This window comes from Fusarium vanettenii (assembly GCF_000151355.1).
Source record: "Fusarium vanettenii 77-13-4 chromosome 10 genomic scaffold NECHAsca_14_chr10_3_0, whole genome shotgun sequence".
In the NCBI taxonomy this organism is placed as follows: Eukaryota; Fungi; Ascomycota; class Sordariomycetes; order Hypocreales; family Nectriaceae; genus Fusarium; species Fusarium vanettenii.
In genome coordinates, this window is record NW_003315871.1 from 170,878 (window position 1) to 186,247 (window position 15,370).

The window sequence follows — 15,370 nt, forward strand, 5'->3', positions numbered from 1 at the left end:
GGGCAACAATACGGCAAAAGTGACAGGTTCCAGTATCCCACACCAACATGAAGAAGCATCGGCTCGGGTTCGGAAAGCGAAAGGAGGGTGATCAGACGCAGGGCCAGAAACCGAGAGTGGGAGATAGAGAATGCGGGGAGGATGGGTATGGATGGAGGTGGGGGACTTGCGCCGGCAAGGACAGTAGTGCTCGATTCGATGGATTCGAGAGCAAGAGCCGGAGATGCTGGTGCAGAGCCCGCGATACGGAATGTCGCCGTTATCGAAGACCCGCTGGGATTCCCTTTTCCCCGGGGAGCCCGCGGAAAGGCTCGGTTCGGGGACCGGAGCTGATCCGGGCCAAGGCCTTTCTTTCTTTTCCTGGACCCCGGATGGAGACCTGCCTGTCCTGTAGGTAGGTCGCGGCTGTGCCTTTTACACCCATGGATTCATACATGGATAATCTACCCGTTGAATTACATCCCCGTGCCGGTGACGAGACAGTGAGCTGACTTTGACTTTTCCCTTCCTCGCCATTGGGGACTCGGTGAGCGTCAGGGGTAAAAGGATCAAGGGCTTCCGGTTGTTGGGAGCAAAGAAAAGGCCACAATCGCGGGAATAGACGGCGCCTTCGAAAACCGTGAGGCTAGCCGGGACGTGAGACTGCCGCGAGGTGGCCTGACCTGAGCACGCCTTGACTCGGAAACGGACACGGCTAGTGGTCGGTTGATGGACCCGACCGAACCCCTGCGGGTTTTCCCCTTGGAGAGACCATGATGGTGATGGGTGACATGGTGTGTCTGTCCCTTTTTTTTTTTTCTTTTTTCTTCTGGCAGAGCCTCATAGAGAGGACTCGACTCACCGCTGCCCAACAGAACAGGATGAAACCCGTGAAATAAGGAGTCGTCGCCTGCCAATTGATTGATTAATTGACGGCAAGGATTGGTCTCCGAGGGCGCACCGGAACGAGACTCGATTAGCCTGTGCGGCCCACGTGTTGCCTTTTACACAATGAAAGGGAAAATGTTGCTGATACTGCGGGAGGTGTGCGTCTATCTAGCATCGTGTTACAGTGCTGACAACCACGAAATGCTTGAGCTCTGGCGGGCTGCTGGGTTGAAAGACCGTGGCCGATAGCCGGGCGCCTTACTGTGTAGACAGCCCCAGGACAGTGGAGGGCACCGTCCATACCGGTAGCCCGGTTACGGTAAAGCACGTGAATGAAGACTGGTGCAGTGTAGGATCGCTCATCACACTCGGGCGGACCGGGTAGGTACGATTTGCGCATTTTTTTTACTGATGAAAAAAAAGAACTGTTTACTTGGTACTGTAAAATTTTGGACATTGATTGTGGCGGTTAGTGGCGGCGGATATCCCTTTCTTCTGCTGACGGTGGTAGGTCACGTTGTGAGGAAACAACAGAGTTGTCCTGCTGACCAGATGCACAAGAGAAGAGCTAGGAAAGAGAAGCCGAATGGGAGGAGCAATTCCTGTCTGTCTGTGTTGGCAAAACTCCTCCTCGTGAGGACTTCCCGTTCTTCCCCATTTTTGGTGCTGCCTCTCTGATTTGTGGGTACTGCCGAGGGCATGGACCGAAGAGTTTAGCAGGTCATGATTTGTCCTGCCTTGACTGGTCCTACCACAGCAAAAGCGGCGGTCGGTGAGTGGTTGATTGATAAACAGGGTGGCCAATCACATGACGGGAACCTCAGGGCCCGTCCAATGCCCGGTGGCAGAGTGTCCGGTCACTGGATCGGCAAATCATTAGATCATCCGCCGTCATTGAAGGGGGAAAAGAGAAGATTTGCTCGATATGGAAGCAGATAGCAAGCAATACATTGGCGCACAACTCTAAGGCAACAATGTTTGCTTGTGAGAGGGGGGCAGGTTATCCGGAGAATGGAAGGAGAAACCGAGGCGGCTTCCCTTGTCCACGTGCATAGATTGATTAAGTGCCACGATTGATTTGATTCGATTGATTAAGTCATTGATTGATAACGAGATTGCGATAATGACAAGCCGACAAGACTCCTGTCTCGGACACGGACCCCAGGGAGGCGTGTCTGAGAGTCAAATTCCCAACCGCGCGTGTGCGCCCCTTTCTCAATCATCATCAGCAGCAATCCCCAATCAATTACCCATCCTTCACTCATCAGCTTCCATCCTCGATCCCAGCCGTTGGGCATTTGCGCGAATCGTGTGTGTGCGTGGGTCCACATCCACCTTCCCTTCGGTCCAATGTTTCGAGGCGGGCTTGGGGCTGGACCTGGGGCCCGGCTTAGCTGAGCGGAGAAGAGCGACGAATGGTCTTCTCCCCGGAGCCAGGCCAGGTTATGGAGGAGGAGCTCCTCAGTCAGTCATGGAAGGAAAAGCAACAGAGCGAACATGACTCCGCATGAATGCGTGTTGTTGAAGTCGGGCGACAAGGGGAGGGGGTGTCGTCGTCTGCTCCTCGAATTCGGGTTTCTCATTCTTCTCCCTGGTTGAAAAGAAGCAACAGCAACAGCCCTATCCTTGCATGTGCTGTTTGAGTTCTTATTCACAGCTTAGTCGTAACTACAAAGCAGGCAGTGGGCTTTCTTCGGGATTCCGACTGCAGAGTTCAGCCAGCCGAGGTTCAGGAAAAACAATCAAGGCATTCGACCCTGGGCCTTGTCTGCCATATTTTCCACACCTACCCGTGTGTTAATGCCAGCAATAATTAGTGAATACACGGAGAAAAAGGAAAAAATCCTGGCACAGGAGTGCTACCGCAAAGATACCTTTGTTTTTTCCCTTCCCTTCCAGCAAATCCTCGCCCCGTATAGACCCACACCCCCCCCCTTTGACCGACGCACACACCACTCCCTCCAGGAAGCCCCGCCGAATATCCCCAACCTGCATCGGGGCGCGTTCCTTCCATTTTTTATAACCTCCCGCCATCGGCCGGGCTAAGGTATTATTTGAGTCTTTGCCCCCTCCAACCTTCCTTCACTTCCTCCTTCCCACACAAACCTTCAAAACCTTGTTATCGTGCCTACAGGATCTTATCAATCGCATATCCTGTCCTTTTCTCTATTGACTCGTTTTTCATCCTGTCCAGGGCATAGCATCATCCTTGCTGAATTGGGTCCCCTGCGATATGCCCATCAGTTTCTGACGTCGATTCCCACCTCTACCAAGAAAAACCGCCGCCACGATTCTCCCAATTCGACGGGCATACCAATACCTTCACCCGACCCTCAATTCGCTCAACAATCACCTTCTTCGGGCGACCAACACACATCTCTGGCCCATCATGATTGCCACCGCCTCTCCCATCATCCGCATTGACGGCATCGTCAACCCCGCCGCAAACCCCGCCGAGCTGGCTATCACCGAGGGCACTCCCTCAATTGCCCCCTCCCTGACCTACTCGGACGAATCCGATGACCAAGAGGATGAGCCCGTCATCCCCCTCGAGCGCCGCCGCCGCGCATCTACACGCCTGATTGCCCAGAACGCCCGTGACATCCAGCGAATCACTGGAGAGTCGAGGGCCGAGTTTGTGGGACGCTGCTGTGGCGGCGCCTGCTGCATGGGTGACAGGGCCAACGTCGAGTATGAGGACGTTCCCCTGCCTGACAACGATGCCTACAAGTCTCTTGGACTTCGACTTGGAAACATTCCCGCTCATTTGACTGGTGTCATTGAGATGCCTGAGAAGACTGTTTCTTTCACCTCAATTCCCAGACCAGTCTCTTCTCCCACCGACTCGGCCATCTCCCTCGGCTCTGACACTGAGCCATCTTCCCCCACCACCAAGTTCCTCACCCCCGGACCTGGCTATGAGGCCGTCGATACCACAATTCAGCCTCCTCAATTCGTTCAACCTCATCCTCCTCACCATGTCTACCCTGCCAAGATCCACAACACTCGCGAGTTGACCGGACCTGGTGCTGAGAAGCGCACCTACCACTTCGACCTTGACATCACCGACTACCCTCCTGAAGAGGTTTTCGACTTCAGAGTCGGTGGTGCCATTGGTGTCATGGCGCCTAACGATGAGATCTCGGTCGATGAGATCCTTGACACTCTCATGATTCCTCGCTTCCAGCGAGACAAGCCCGTTCTCATGAAGACCACCAAGGGTCGCTGGCCTACCGTCTGGGGTGACGAGAAGGCTCGTGAGCTCGTCACCACCCGCCGTGAGCTCCTCACTTGGACCACCGACATTCAGTCATATGCCCCAACCAAGGAGCTTCTCCGCATCATTGCTGAGCACGCCTCGGCTGCCAATGAGAAGAAGATCCTCATGTACCTCTGCTCGAACGAGGGAGCTAGCATCTTCTCTGACTTCCGCGGTGGTCCCCACGTCACCCTCTCCCAGATCCTCAACGCTTTCCCCAGCTCTCACCCTCCTCTGGACGAACTCCTCTCGATCCAGCCTCAGCTCATGCCCCGATTCTACTCTCTATCCAATGACCCCACAGAGTCGTACGCCCTTCGTGATCACTCTCAGCGCCGCCTGATTGAGATTGCCGTCACTGTCCATGACTCTATGGACTGGCGACGTGGTTGCCGTGCTGGTGTCGGCTCCGGCTTCTTTGAGCGTCAGGCTCACAAGTTTATGCGAGCCCAGGCTGCCGGTGAGAAGGCTCCTCAGGTCTTCATCCCCATGTTCAAGGGTTTGATGGCGAACCCCCTGGCCAAGCAGTTCAACTCTGACGGCCCCATGCTTCTGATCGGTGCTGGTGTTGGCATTGCTCCCTTCCGAGGCTTTGTCCAGCGTCGTCTGAAGCAGGCAAACTGCGCCAACAAGGTCTGGGTCCTCCAGGGCATTCGTGACTCACTCGTGGACGAGATCTACAACGGCGAGTGGGGTGTCCACGAAGAGGAGGTCAAGCGCGTTGTGCAGAGCCGAGTCGGTACTGGCAAGTACGTGCAGGAGGAGGTGCGAAACCAGGCCGACCTCGTCTGGTACATCATCAACAACTCCATCGACGGCCGCATCTTTGTTTGCGGTAGCAGCAAGGGCATGGGTGAGGGTGTTGAGGAGGCCCTCTGCGACGTCGCCATGGAGAAGGGTAACCTCGAGCGCGAGGAGGCTCACAAGTTCTGGCAACTCAAGAAGGATGAAGGCAGATACATTGCCGAGACATGGTAGATGTGTGCCTATTGAGGTGGAAATGACGACGACGAAACGATCAAAAGAAACTCGAAAGGTTGTATTGACGGGTGGACAAAACTTGTGTTTTCTACGCGAGGGGATGAGCATTGTACGAGAGGAGGGACATGAGCCGACGCATTCTAGATGGCCGCGGCGCAAGCAAGAGGGATAAGCATTCTGCATTTTGAGATGAGAGGAGCATTGGGAACATTGGAACAAGGCGTTGAGAGGTTGAAGCATTTTATATGGTTTTTGTTGTTATTGTCTGTTGAGCGAAGGAAGAAGCCCATGGGCACCTCGCAAGTGGACGGGTTTCTTGTATGGAAAATACCCCAGCGGCGATTTGAGACGGACCATGACCATTAAGGACTTGCTCTGTCCAGGCTGGGAAGTTGAGTTGAATGATATATATCTGTTCACTATATTGGCTCTTGTGTGATGTTGAGGCGTATTATGTGATTGGTTGGGTTTGGTGATGGTAGATATTTCACTCAGCCGTACGAGTAACTCGATATTATTATTTCCTCGTACATGATTGGCATCGCATATTTTGACAGCATGCAATACGCTGTAGATCCATTAATGTGGAATATCACTTTGGAAGCACACCTCTGCGTCTCTTTCAAAGTACGTACTCCGTCGCTGACACTTTGGAATCACTCCGCATTATCACACTTGGCACATCAGATGGGGGACAATGACGCGCAGGAGAGCTGAAACGAAACAAGACAAGCCGTATCCGTTTCCGGGTCTAGCTCTCACGTGTTAGTTCAGCCCTGTAATAGCTAACGTTGATTTACGTGAGCGAGGTACATACATAATCAGCGTCTTCTTGTTATCAATCATTGCGAGCTCCCGCGCGCGGTTTCACGATAAATCAGAAACTGGAGGGGTAGAGGATAAGGTACGTATCTCTCCGTGGGGCCGACCCGCTCTGAATCAGCGGCATGTAATCGACATGGCACCACTTGTCGCGCAGAGCACGTGCGCGCCTGTTGGTAGCGAAGCCGAGTTGCCTTTGAAAGGAATTGTAGGGTAGTGTGCATATGGGATCGTATTATGTTGGGGCAAAAGATGGAATAGGTCGTGCCATTGGGGTCAAGAGTTGCGAGGTTGGATTTGTACTGTCGGCATTTGAATGGGATATGGTGGGATACTACAGAGATGCGGCATAATGCAAGATACAGCAAGATTCCACAGAGCAACACACCGCTGTATCAACTATTGAAGCCGTAGACATTAATTGTCACAGATCAACCACTCCGAGACGGATAACCCGTCGAATGGCAACAGCTCTTTCCATCTATTTCCGCAATTCCGAGATTTCACTCTCATGTCTAGGGTAACGACCGGAACTCTAACCCGATTCGGAACAATACATCCGCATTTCTCGCTGATCAATCCTGACACAAGCGGCCGGGAGCCCCACTCCATCGCCGGTTCGATACAGAATTTTACGGCGGCGGGCGGTAGGCAAAACGGAGCCTGTCTACACTCCGGGCAATGGACCCGCGCTAGCCATGACAAACCAAGGGCCGAGTAACCGCGCGCGACGCTCGCAATTCTCCCGAGACCTGCATTAGTCAGGTCTTTGCAAAGATGTCTCGGTGGGGTCTCTGCTTTGCGACATTCCGTCAGGGTCTTGATGTGTTGTGACATTTGGCGGGGCAGGAGGAGGGGTTTGTTGGTGAACGAGTCGGTGGAGAGATTGGTATATATTCGACGTGCTTTCCTCTTGAATTGCTTCTCTTTTTCCTTCCCGACAGACTCATTCAACTTTTACAGCTTCTATACAGCTTCCAACTCCAACTTCTCTACTTACACCTTCAACTCCAACCACAAAACAACCTTCACAATGGCTGCCAAGCTCTCCGCCGACCTCCTCCTCCAGCTGGCCAAGAACCGCCGCACCTACTACGCCCTCTCCAAGGACCTCCCCGTGACTGCCCAGCGCATCCAGGAGATTGTCAAGGAGACCACCCTCCAGACCCCCTCGGCCTTCAACTCCCAGACCAACCGTCTCGTCGTCCTCTTCGGTGCCGAGCACGATAAGCTCTGGGACATCACCTCCGACTCCCTCAAGGCCATCGTCCCCCCCGAGGCCTGGGAGAACACCGCCACCCGCATCGCCGGCTTCAAGGGCGCTGCTGGAACCGTCCTCTTCTTCACCGACGTCACCGTCCAGGAGAGCTTCCAGGCCAAGTTTGCCATCTACGCCGACCGCTTCCCCCCTTGGGCCCAGCAGACCAACGCCATCCAGCAGTACCTCCTCTGGACTGCTCTCGAGGCCGAGGGTCTTGGCGCCAACCTCCAGCACTACAACCCTCTTATTGATGAGAAGGTCGCCGAGACCTGGAAGCTCCCCGCCACCTGGCAGCTCAACGCCCAGCTCGTCTTCGGCGCCAAGGCCGGCGAGGCTGGTGAGAAGGAGTATGCTCCTGTTGAGGAGCGTGTCAAGGTCTTTGGTGCCTGAACACGCCCGGGCCAGAAGCTATGATTAATCATGGGAAAGCGTTTTTGGAATTGCATTTAGCGGTAGACTACTAGAAGCTTGAAATGAGCCGGCATTGCATAGTCTAGACTTGACGAATAAACTATTAAGAACTATATATCTGTTTTGAACGTGATGTCCATCAATCAACAACTTCAATTCATCCTCGAATCATTAGGAGTTATCTGTCTTACTATTGAGCTTGCAACTAGCTGTTACCAGATTGCTACCAATTAGCTCTCATTACTCCCGTCGACCATAAGCACTTATTCACAAACAATTAGCTTGGCACCAAATTGTAATACAATTATACATTTCTAGATATCCAATGCTGACATTATGTGCCGCTTTTTACTTTTGTTTATACAATGTCTCACTCAATCACTCGTCCTAATGCTTGGCCCATCTTGACCGTCTGTCCCTTCTCTACAGCCCATGCCCAGCCTCTTCGCTCCTTGTTCTCATCCGTCTTTTCTGCCGGCGCCTCAAATACTAGTACAACCGTGCTCCCCAATTGGAAACCACCCATCTCCTCACCACGTCGGAGTGCGTGGCCTCGGAGAACGGGACTGGCTGACTCGTAAGTTGCCTCAGCAAAGCCCAGATAGGGCTCACCACGCTTGGCCGCCTCCTCAGCTGCCCGATCGGCAGCCGTGTCCGTCAACAGGCTGTTTGTCCGTAGCTCCTTGTCAAAGTTGATGATAATGGAACCCACATTGGTCGCACCGACTGGGACGTAGCTGAAGAAACCCCAGCGCCACCGACCCAGAAGCACCACACGTTCGTTGAGAGTGAAGAGACCAGGGAGGGTTCGCTGAAGATAAGGGGACACGCTGTACAGTTCTCCGGCAAAGTGACGGCGTCGGTCAACAACCCAGTTGGTGGGAGAGTGAAATCGGTGGTAGTCGCCAGGAGCCAAGTAGATGACTGCATAATAGAGAGAGGTTGCCTTGTCGTGGGAGAGCATATCGTACCAGGGCCGCTCACCTAGCGCAAGCTCAGCCCGAACCTCGGACTCTACACCAGGAGATGCGGGCATAGCCTGGTCCTTGTCTGAAGGACCCTGCTTTCCAGCACCAGAAAGAAGGTCAGGCAGTGTGTACGCGATTCCATTGACCTGGGCAAACTCTTCATCCTGCTTCACAAGTTCTTCGCTGCCCGAAATTTCGGTGAGTGTTCGTTCGTCGTCTGAAGATGACAGGCTCGAGATGCTGGGGGCAGGTGTGTTCTTTCCGAGGAGAGCGTCGATGCTATACGTCATACCCTTGACCTGCTCAATGTCACCGCCTTCGATTTGGCCAAACTGAAGAACCTTTCCGTCGGACGGGCAGAGCAGGGTGTGGGGGTTAGGATCGAGAGGACGAGCACCGGGCTTGAGACGACGGTAAAAGAAGGATGCGAGATTGGGATATACGTGGAGGTCGGGTTCGGCAACTTCGTCGAGGCTGTACACGTCAGTATAAGTTCTGTGCATATGGGCCGATTTGGGAGACCGACTTTACACCAAAGACGAGCGAATAAAGCTTGAAGCCGGGAACTCGAAGATAGTAAGGAAGGGTCAATTCATTGAACCTGCCCCAAAGCCTGGAGATGGCCTTGAGAGGCAGAGTCGACATGACCTGGACTTGCCTGGAGTCGAATTAGCATTGAGGGCATCATGGTGGGATAGGGGCGGTGATGGGAATTGCGTACCAAGGACCGTCAGGACGCACCCTAGGCCGCCTCCTGGGGGCTTTGGTACTCTCCTGGCCATCTTCAATCTCTCGACGCTCCTTCTCCCTGGAAGAAACCTTATAGAACTGGACGAGGCCTAGAAATCCGATACCCAGACCGACAGGGATCCGGTACCATTGGATTTTGGTGTTTCGCATGGCCTCGCCGAGGCGTTGTGAAAATCTCGGTCTCTTGCCCGAATTGGAGGCAAAGGTGCGGAAGGAGGATAGTGAGGGCCTTGGCAGGCATCGCGACCTTGTCGTCGAGTTGAGAAACATGTGTCGAGAGGCAGACGGTGAGAAGCAGTTTGCGCAGCGAGAGCGCGCGTAGAACGAGCAGCGGAGCATGTGACTGCCGACCTGGGAGGAGCCAGGCCCAAGGGTTGGTGCCATGGCGGCGGCGAGCGAACGGACGGATCCCGTTCTTTAATTGCACGCTTTGATTGCGCTGCGCAATGCGCGATGGGGGTTGATAAGGGGAACAAAAGGCCCTCTTCTAGATGGACTCAGGATTGACGTCAAGAGGACGATGACGATGACGCTGAGTTGAGGCTGTTCCTGTTCAGCCGTTAGCCGCACCCTCAGCTTTGTCTCGTGGGTGGGCGGGCTGCAGCGTCGGATGCAAGAGGCGCCGATACCGAGGGAGGAGTTGAGCTCTCACTCAAACGTTGGACTTTGGTAAAGCGGGAGACGGAAGGAAGGGACGAGCACAAACGGGCAGGACCGCAGGGGCCGATCCAAGACCGGACCAATCATATGCCCGCCCTATCAACATGAAGGTGGCCAGAGCTCAGAAGCGACTGCACAGAAGGACAGAAAGAACACCTAAAAAAAAAAGGTACGTACCGACACCGCAACGGGCAGTTTGTGGCCTAGGTTGAGTGCCTGTCGCAGGTTGGATCCATTACAAGGCCCCAAAAGGCCACCTACCCTGACCACCGACGTCCGTCCATGTTGATGAACGGGGGGAGTATCACATCTTTCACCTCTCTTTTCTTCTTTCATCGATTTTATCGCCTCTCTAGGGGCATATATCGATTCTCTGGCACTTGCTTCAGCTTCGCCTCACTCCTTTTTCGCGCCCTTATCCAATATACCCCATTGCTTTTGTATCCGTCTCCAGATTGTTGGACATGCGACCCGACCCGTGTTAGTAAGACGATACCTCTGCGACCCGACGTCAGTCAACAAGTCGGTGCTTTTTCTCAACCAAGCTTGACGCGAACACCTTCATACGTAGCCGTATCCGCTGCCGCAGCCACTGCAAGGGCGGGGACTGCAAGCACCCAACTCTCGATAACCGAATTATCCATCTCCTTGCTTCATCTCCATCATCCCTGATCCTTCAACTCTTCGCCCCCGAGCTCTTCCTCCCCGTGCTTACCAACCCCGAAGCTATAGCCTGGTGTGGCATGCTCGCAGCTTGCCCATCATGGCTTCCAAGCCCCCCACTGCTCGTCCCAACGACGAGGGACCGGATGATGCCTCCTCGGGCTCCTCAGTAGACGACCAGACCGTCAACCTGCAGGTCGTCTCGCCTTCGGTCGGCGTGAATCGACCTTTGCTGTTCCCCGGTATCGCTGCCAACACGACCGTTAAGCAACTCAAGGAAAGGATTCGCCAGACTCTCCCTTTGCGACCTTCGGACGAACATCAGCGACTCATTCATCGTGGACGTGCTATTGTTCGCGAGTCAGATACCTTGTTGGACATCTTCGGTGCCGATGCGGTAAGTTGCTTCGATACCGGACTTCAATTGCCCCCATCTACACTTTTACTAACTGGCACCTCGCCTTTACAGCTCCGTACCCCCGAACAACAGACCATTCATCTTGTCATTAGGGATACCCGAGATAGTCAATCATCTACTCCGACAGTGCCTCCCGTCACCGCTCCCGCTTCCGCTCCCGCTCCAGCTCCAGCTCCAGCTCGCGGCCCCAGCCCAACTGCTTCCGCTCCCCCAACAAACGTCCCCCGCCAGCATGTTCAACATGCCCACGGCCATGCCTTTGGATACCAGACTGCGCCAGGTTTCACTTGGAGACATTCGATGCCTCCAACCTCCAACCCGTTTCCTCAGCCGCGCATGCCGTCACCGTCACCGTCCCATACGCCCGAGCAAGCCGCCGCCTTTCAACATCATCACCAGAACATGACTCAGTGGTTGAACAATATTCAGCGAGAGGCTATGGCGAGGGCATTGAATCAGAATCAGCGGACTAGAGCTCAGATGGGCATGCGCGGCGTTGGGGACACCGCGGCTGGGAATGCTCCTGCAGGCGACAATAGCGGTCGAGCAAGCCCTGCTCCAGGTCACACCATTTACCGCGAACATGTAGGACCCAACGGACACACTTACCAAGTTGAGACTGTCGTTCGCACCCCGGGGCAAGGCAATGCAAGTGGAGCTATGTCTCCGGCAGATGTTCAGAATATCATTCGGACTGCCGATGTCAATCAAGCAACACTGGCAATGACGAGCGCGATGCAGCGCAGCGCTTCAAGCACTTCTCTTTACAACCGTTCTCTGGCACAACCTGGTGTGACCACGCCAGCCTACCCTACCCCCAGCTCAATGGCTGGCAGCGGAAGAGGAACTCCGGACCACTCGGCTGCTCGACTCACCACCGCTGGGGCTCCTGGAAGCTCCCAGTCAAGACCAGGTTCTGAAGTATACATCCTGTCATCGCCTGAAGGACCACGAGCATTGCTCTTTAACAACACGGGGGCTGAAACTTACTATACGCCGCGACTTCGAGGCCAAGCAAGTTTCCCGCAACTTCGAACCACTCCTACTCTTGGCACCTCGATTAACGATCTTCACAATCAGATGCGGGCTAGGCACCATCACCACCATCATCACCATCATCTGCGTCCTCAGACGGTACCACAGCCGCTGTCCCAAATTCAGCCTCAAGTACCGCCTCAACCCCAGCTGCAGGTTCAACAACAGCAGCAACAGCAATATGCGCCCCCTCAGCAGGACCAAGCACGTCAGGACCAAGGTCAAAACCAGGCACAAGTTCAACAGGACCAAATGGCAGCTGTGGCCCCCTTGATGCATCGTGGCAACCCTCCTGCAGCAGCACTTCCACCTCTGCTAATGCAGCTTTGGCCGCAGATGTGGCTTCTGTTCCGGCTCACCCTATTTGTCTGGTTCTTCACTTCTCCCACTGCAAGCTGGTCGAGATGGTTCACCATCATTACTATTGCAGTGCTCATCTTTGTTATTAGCACAGGTGTTTTGAATGGTGTTCCAGATCATATTTGGCGACCTCTGGGACGGCATCTGGAGAATCTGATTCCCATGGAGCAACCAAGGCGCCCACACGCAGGCCCGCAAGGAGCTCCACAGAGAGGCGGTGACCAGAATGGCCAGGCTCGACAAGAGCCAAACCCAGAGGACATGGCTAGAAGACTAGTGGCACAGCATCAGGGTCCGGAGAGCTGGATTATCTCGCAAGTGAGACGGCTGGAGCGAGCCGGTCTCTTGTTTCTTGCCAGTATCGCCCCGGGTGTTGCAGAGAGACACATTGCCAACCTAGAGGCGGCAGCGCGAGCTGAGAGAGAACGTAGAGAGGCCGAAGCGGCGGCGGCGGCAGCAGCAGCGGAAGCAGCAGCAGCACAGGAGAACGAAAACAACGAAAACCAGGAGGCGACATCAGCTCAAGGAGAAAATGCTGATACGGGAACGGGACAAGGTGGTGAACAGGCAGAGGGGCAGGGAGGTGATGAAATACGTGAAGAACGAGGAGTTCCGGAAAATAATGAGGCGAATGAACCAGTGGTTGAACAGCTTGTCGCGGTCTAGGCACCGGGCGTGTTCCGCTTTGGTTTTGAGAGGAGGGTATGGTAAAAGGGGAACGAATACGGATGAATGCGATGGATGGATTCAAGCGAGATGATGTTGGTATGAGCGGAAAAGTTTAGCATGGGCAGCTTTGCCACGGCAAGCGTCTCAAGGATGGAAGGGTCAGGGAGTTGGGGGTGTTGTGTTTCTCATCTTGGGGTAATATTCTTCAAGGGGTATCATTTTTATTCTTCTTCATTTGCAAGACGCTTTCCTCAGAAGGAAGCTGGGCGCAGGCCCTTGTATTGATTAGCCAGAAGCGACGCAGTCAGATGCGAGCTTTGCTTTGGTATTGTTTGGGTTGATGGTTGAGCTGAGCTGAGCTGAGTTGACTTTTTACGTATTAGACAGTTACCAGCGGTACACTCGACTCTTTGTTCAAGATGGAATACATGGCATTTTATGGTCACTGTCATGTCAACCCCTGTTCCTTGTTAAGAGCTGTCGTCGTCGTAGCTATTGCTGCTGCCTCGAGGGGCGGCTTATCTTATCAGTAGACAAAGTGGCGGATGATATCAGAACGTGGCTGCGAGCTCCGTCTTTGCTCCGAGCTTCAACATTCGTCATTCACCTCGTCAACCTCTACTCAATTTGTCCCGCAACAGGCGATTTGAGCGACTGAGCCTATACTATCCCTTTCATTTCGGTATATAGTTTCCTACCGAGGAATTTCTCATTGGAATCTGCCAGCGCTGGCTTGGAATTACTGGTCACCGCTAGGCCTGTCGCAATCATGAGTGGTGGATGGAACACCAGTCAGTACTTTCCTTGCCTCGTATGCTGAACGTTGGGCTAACCTGAACCTCTACAGTCGAGTCCGATGCGGTATGACATATATTTATCTCCTAGACGTGTACCAGAGCTGACTGAAAGCTTCTAGGGTGTCTTCACCTCGCTCATCGAAAATCTCGGCGTCAAAGACGTCCAGTTCGAAGAACTCCTAACACTCGACCCCTCCGAGCTCCTCACCCTCCAGCCTGTCTACGGCGTCATCTTCCTGTTCAAGTACCCGACCGACCAGCCCTATGCGACACCAGAGGGCCCCCGTGACGGCTCCTTTGACCACTCGGCCTCGGAGAATATCTTTTTCGCTGCCCAGACGATCCAGAATGCGTGCGCCACGCAAGCGTTGCTGAGTGTGCTGCTCAACAAGACGGACGACGTCGAGATTGGCGAGAAGCTGGGCGAGTTTAGAGAGTTTACTATGGTGCTTCCGCCCGAGTTCCGTGGTGAGGCCCTTAGTAACTCGGACCTCATTCGTGAGGTGCACAACAGCTTCGCCCGTAGCAGTCCCTTTGCCGACGAGACGGACAAGACGGGCGCTGAAGCTGAGGATGCGTTCCACTTTATTGCCTATACACCCATCAACGGGACCCTGTACGAACTGGATGGCCTTCAACCGGCTCCCATCTCGCACGGTGCCTGTACATCGGACAACTTTGCCAGCCGCATGGTCGAAGTGCTACAGCGCCGTATCGCCCGCTATGATGCTACTGAGATTCGCTTCAACCTCCTTGCCATGTGTCGGGACCTGCGACAGCGCGCACGTGACTTTGGCGACGAGGAGTTGCTGGCACGAGAAGAGCGCAAGCGACGAGACTGGGCATTTGAGAATGCGCTGCGGAGACACAACTTTGTGGGCTTTGCGGGCGAGGTTCTCAAGGGGGTTGTGCGAGGCAAGATCGCTGAGGGAGGTGATGAGGCTTGTGAGAAGTGGGTGAAGGAGAGTCTGGAGAGAAGAAAAAATGCCGAGCAGGCCCTGAGAGGCCGAGGAGGAGGAGGCGGTGATGGCGACGGTGATGTTGATATGGGAGTTTAAGTGATGGCAATGAGGATTAAGATACCATGTCTCGCGGCCGGCGAAGGGCAAGCTAGAGCTTTCTGATACCACTGTCCATGATGTATGTTTTAAGGGCTGACGCGGTGCTTCTTAGACGCAAAGAAACAGGGAGTTGTACGGATCATGACACTTGAGCACAGCATTCAACAAGGCGTACATGATTTTGATTTCTCATTTCTAAACTAGTTACATTGCTACACGGCATCTATCAACCCCGTCAGTCGTCTCATCTCATCTAGCTCTCTGTCTCTGGTGTATCGTCTGTCTCTCTATCTGAGTGGATTCTATTCCATTGACATGACGACACCTTCTTCCGAGCTGTTCAACAGCTTGTATATATCATCATTATGCAGAGTAAAAACTGCCTCTC

General features: G+C 54.0%; 5 protein-coding genes across 5 annotated transcripts; 4 read left to right on the top strand and 1 right to left on the bottom strand.

The window, feature by feature from the left end:
- Window positions 1-2,952: 2,952 nt before the first annotated feature.
- NECHADRAFT_64151 (uncharacterized protein) lies at window positions 2,953-5,528 on the top strand. Its single transcript, XM_003047519.1, has one exon. It carries the CDS (start codon window positions 3,257-3,259, stop codon window positions 5,102-5,104), a length of 1,848 nt encoding a protein of 615 aa, XP_003047565.1. The 5' UTR covers window positions 2,953-3,256; the 3' UTR covers window positions 5,105-5,528.
- Window positions 5,529-6,768: 1,240 nt separating this feature from the next.
- NECHADRAFT_64155 (uncharacterized protein) lies at window positions 6,769-7,715 on the top strand. Its single transcript, XM_003047520.1, has one exon. It carries the CDS (start codon window positions 6,963-6,965, stop codon window positions 7,578-7,580), a length of 618 nt encoding a protein of 205 aa, XP_003047566.1. The 5' UTR covers window positions 6,769-6,962; the 3' UTR covers window positions 7,581-7,715.
- A 186-nt stretch (window positions 7,716-7,901) lies between these two features.
- On the bottom strand, window positions 7,902-9,845 carry NECHADRAFT_101889 (uncharacterized protein). Its single transcript, XM_003047692.1, has 3 exons — window positions 9,291-9,845; window positions 9,096-9,227; window positions 7,902-9,043 (listed from the first exon to the last, which is right to left on the bottom strand). The coding sequence occupies exons 1-3, from the start codon at window positions 9,701-9,703 to the stop codon at window positions 7,972-7,974; spliced, it is 1,617 nt and encodes a 538-aa protein (XP_003047738.1). The 5' UTR covers window positions 9,704-9,845; the 3' UTR covers window positions 7,902-7,971.
- Window positions 9,846-10,742: 897 nt separating this feature from the next.
- On the top strand, window positions 10,743-13,121 carry NECHADRAFT_50799 (uncharacterized protein; the record flags this gene model as incomplete). The annotated part of the gene is made up of 2 exons (XM_003047521.1): window positions 10,743-11,039; window positions 11,112-13,121. The coding sequence occupies 2 exons, from the start codon at window positions 10,743-10,745 to the stop codon at window positions 13,119-13,121; spliced, it is 2,307 nt and encodes a 768-aa protein (XP_003047567.1).
- A 618-nt stretch (window positions 13,122-13,739) lies between these two features.
- Window positions 13,740-15,361, top strand: NECHADRAFT_72433 (uncharacterized protein). Its single transcript, XM_003047522.1, has 3 exons — window positions 13,740-13,915; window positions 13,972-13,985; window positions 14,041-15,361. Exons 1-3 carry the CDS (start codon window positions 13,894-13,896, stop codon window positions 14,977-14,979), a joined length of 975 nt encoding a protein of 324 aa, XP_003047568.1. The 5' UTR covers window positions 13,740-13,893; the 3' UTR covers window positions 14,980-15,361.
- The last annotated feature ends 9 nt before the right edge of the window (window positions 15,362-15,370 follow it).

Bases quoted from the DNA above. Each gene is read 5' to 3' on its own strand.
- NECHADRAFT_64151 (XM_003047519.1), top strand. From the start codon at position 3,257: ATGATTGCCACCGCCTCTCCCATCATCCGCATTGACGGCATCGTCAAC.
- NECHADRAFT_64155 (XM_003047520.1), top strand. From the start codon at position 6,963: ATGGCTGCCAAGCTCTCCGCCGACCTCCTCCTCCAGCTGGCCAAGAAC.
- NECHADRAFT_101889 (XM_003047692.1), bottom strand. From the start codon at position 9,703: ATGGCACCAACCCTTGGGCCTGGCTCCTCCCAGGTCGGCAGTCACATG. The intron at 9,228-9,290 runs GTACGCAATTCC...ATTCGACTCCAG, and splicing joins GTGCGTCCTGACGGTCCTTG to GCAAGTCCAGGTCATGTCGA. The intron at 9,044-9,095 runs GTCGGTCTCCCA...TGACGTGTACAG, and splicing joins TCGCTCGTCTTTGGTGTAAA to CCTCGACGAAGTTGCCGAAC.
- NECHADRAFT_72433 (XM_003047522.1), top strand. From the start codon at position 13,894: ATGAGTGGTGGATGGAACACCA.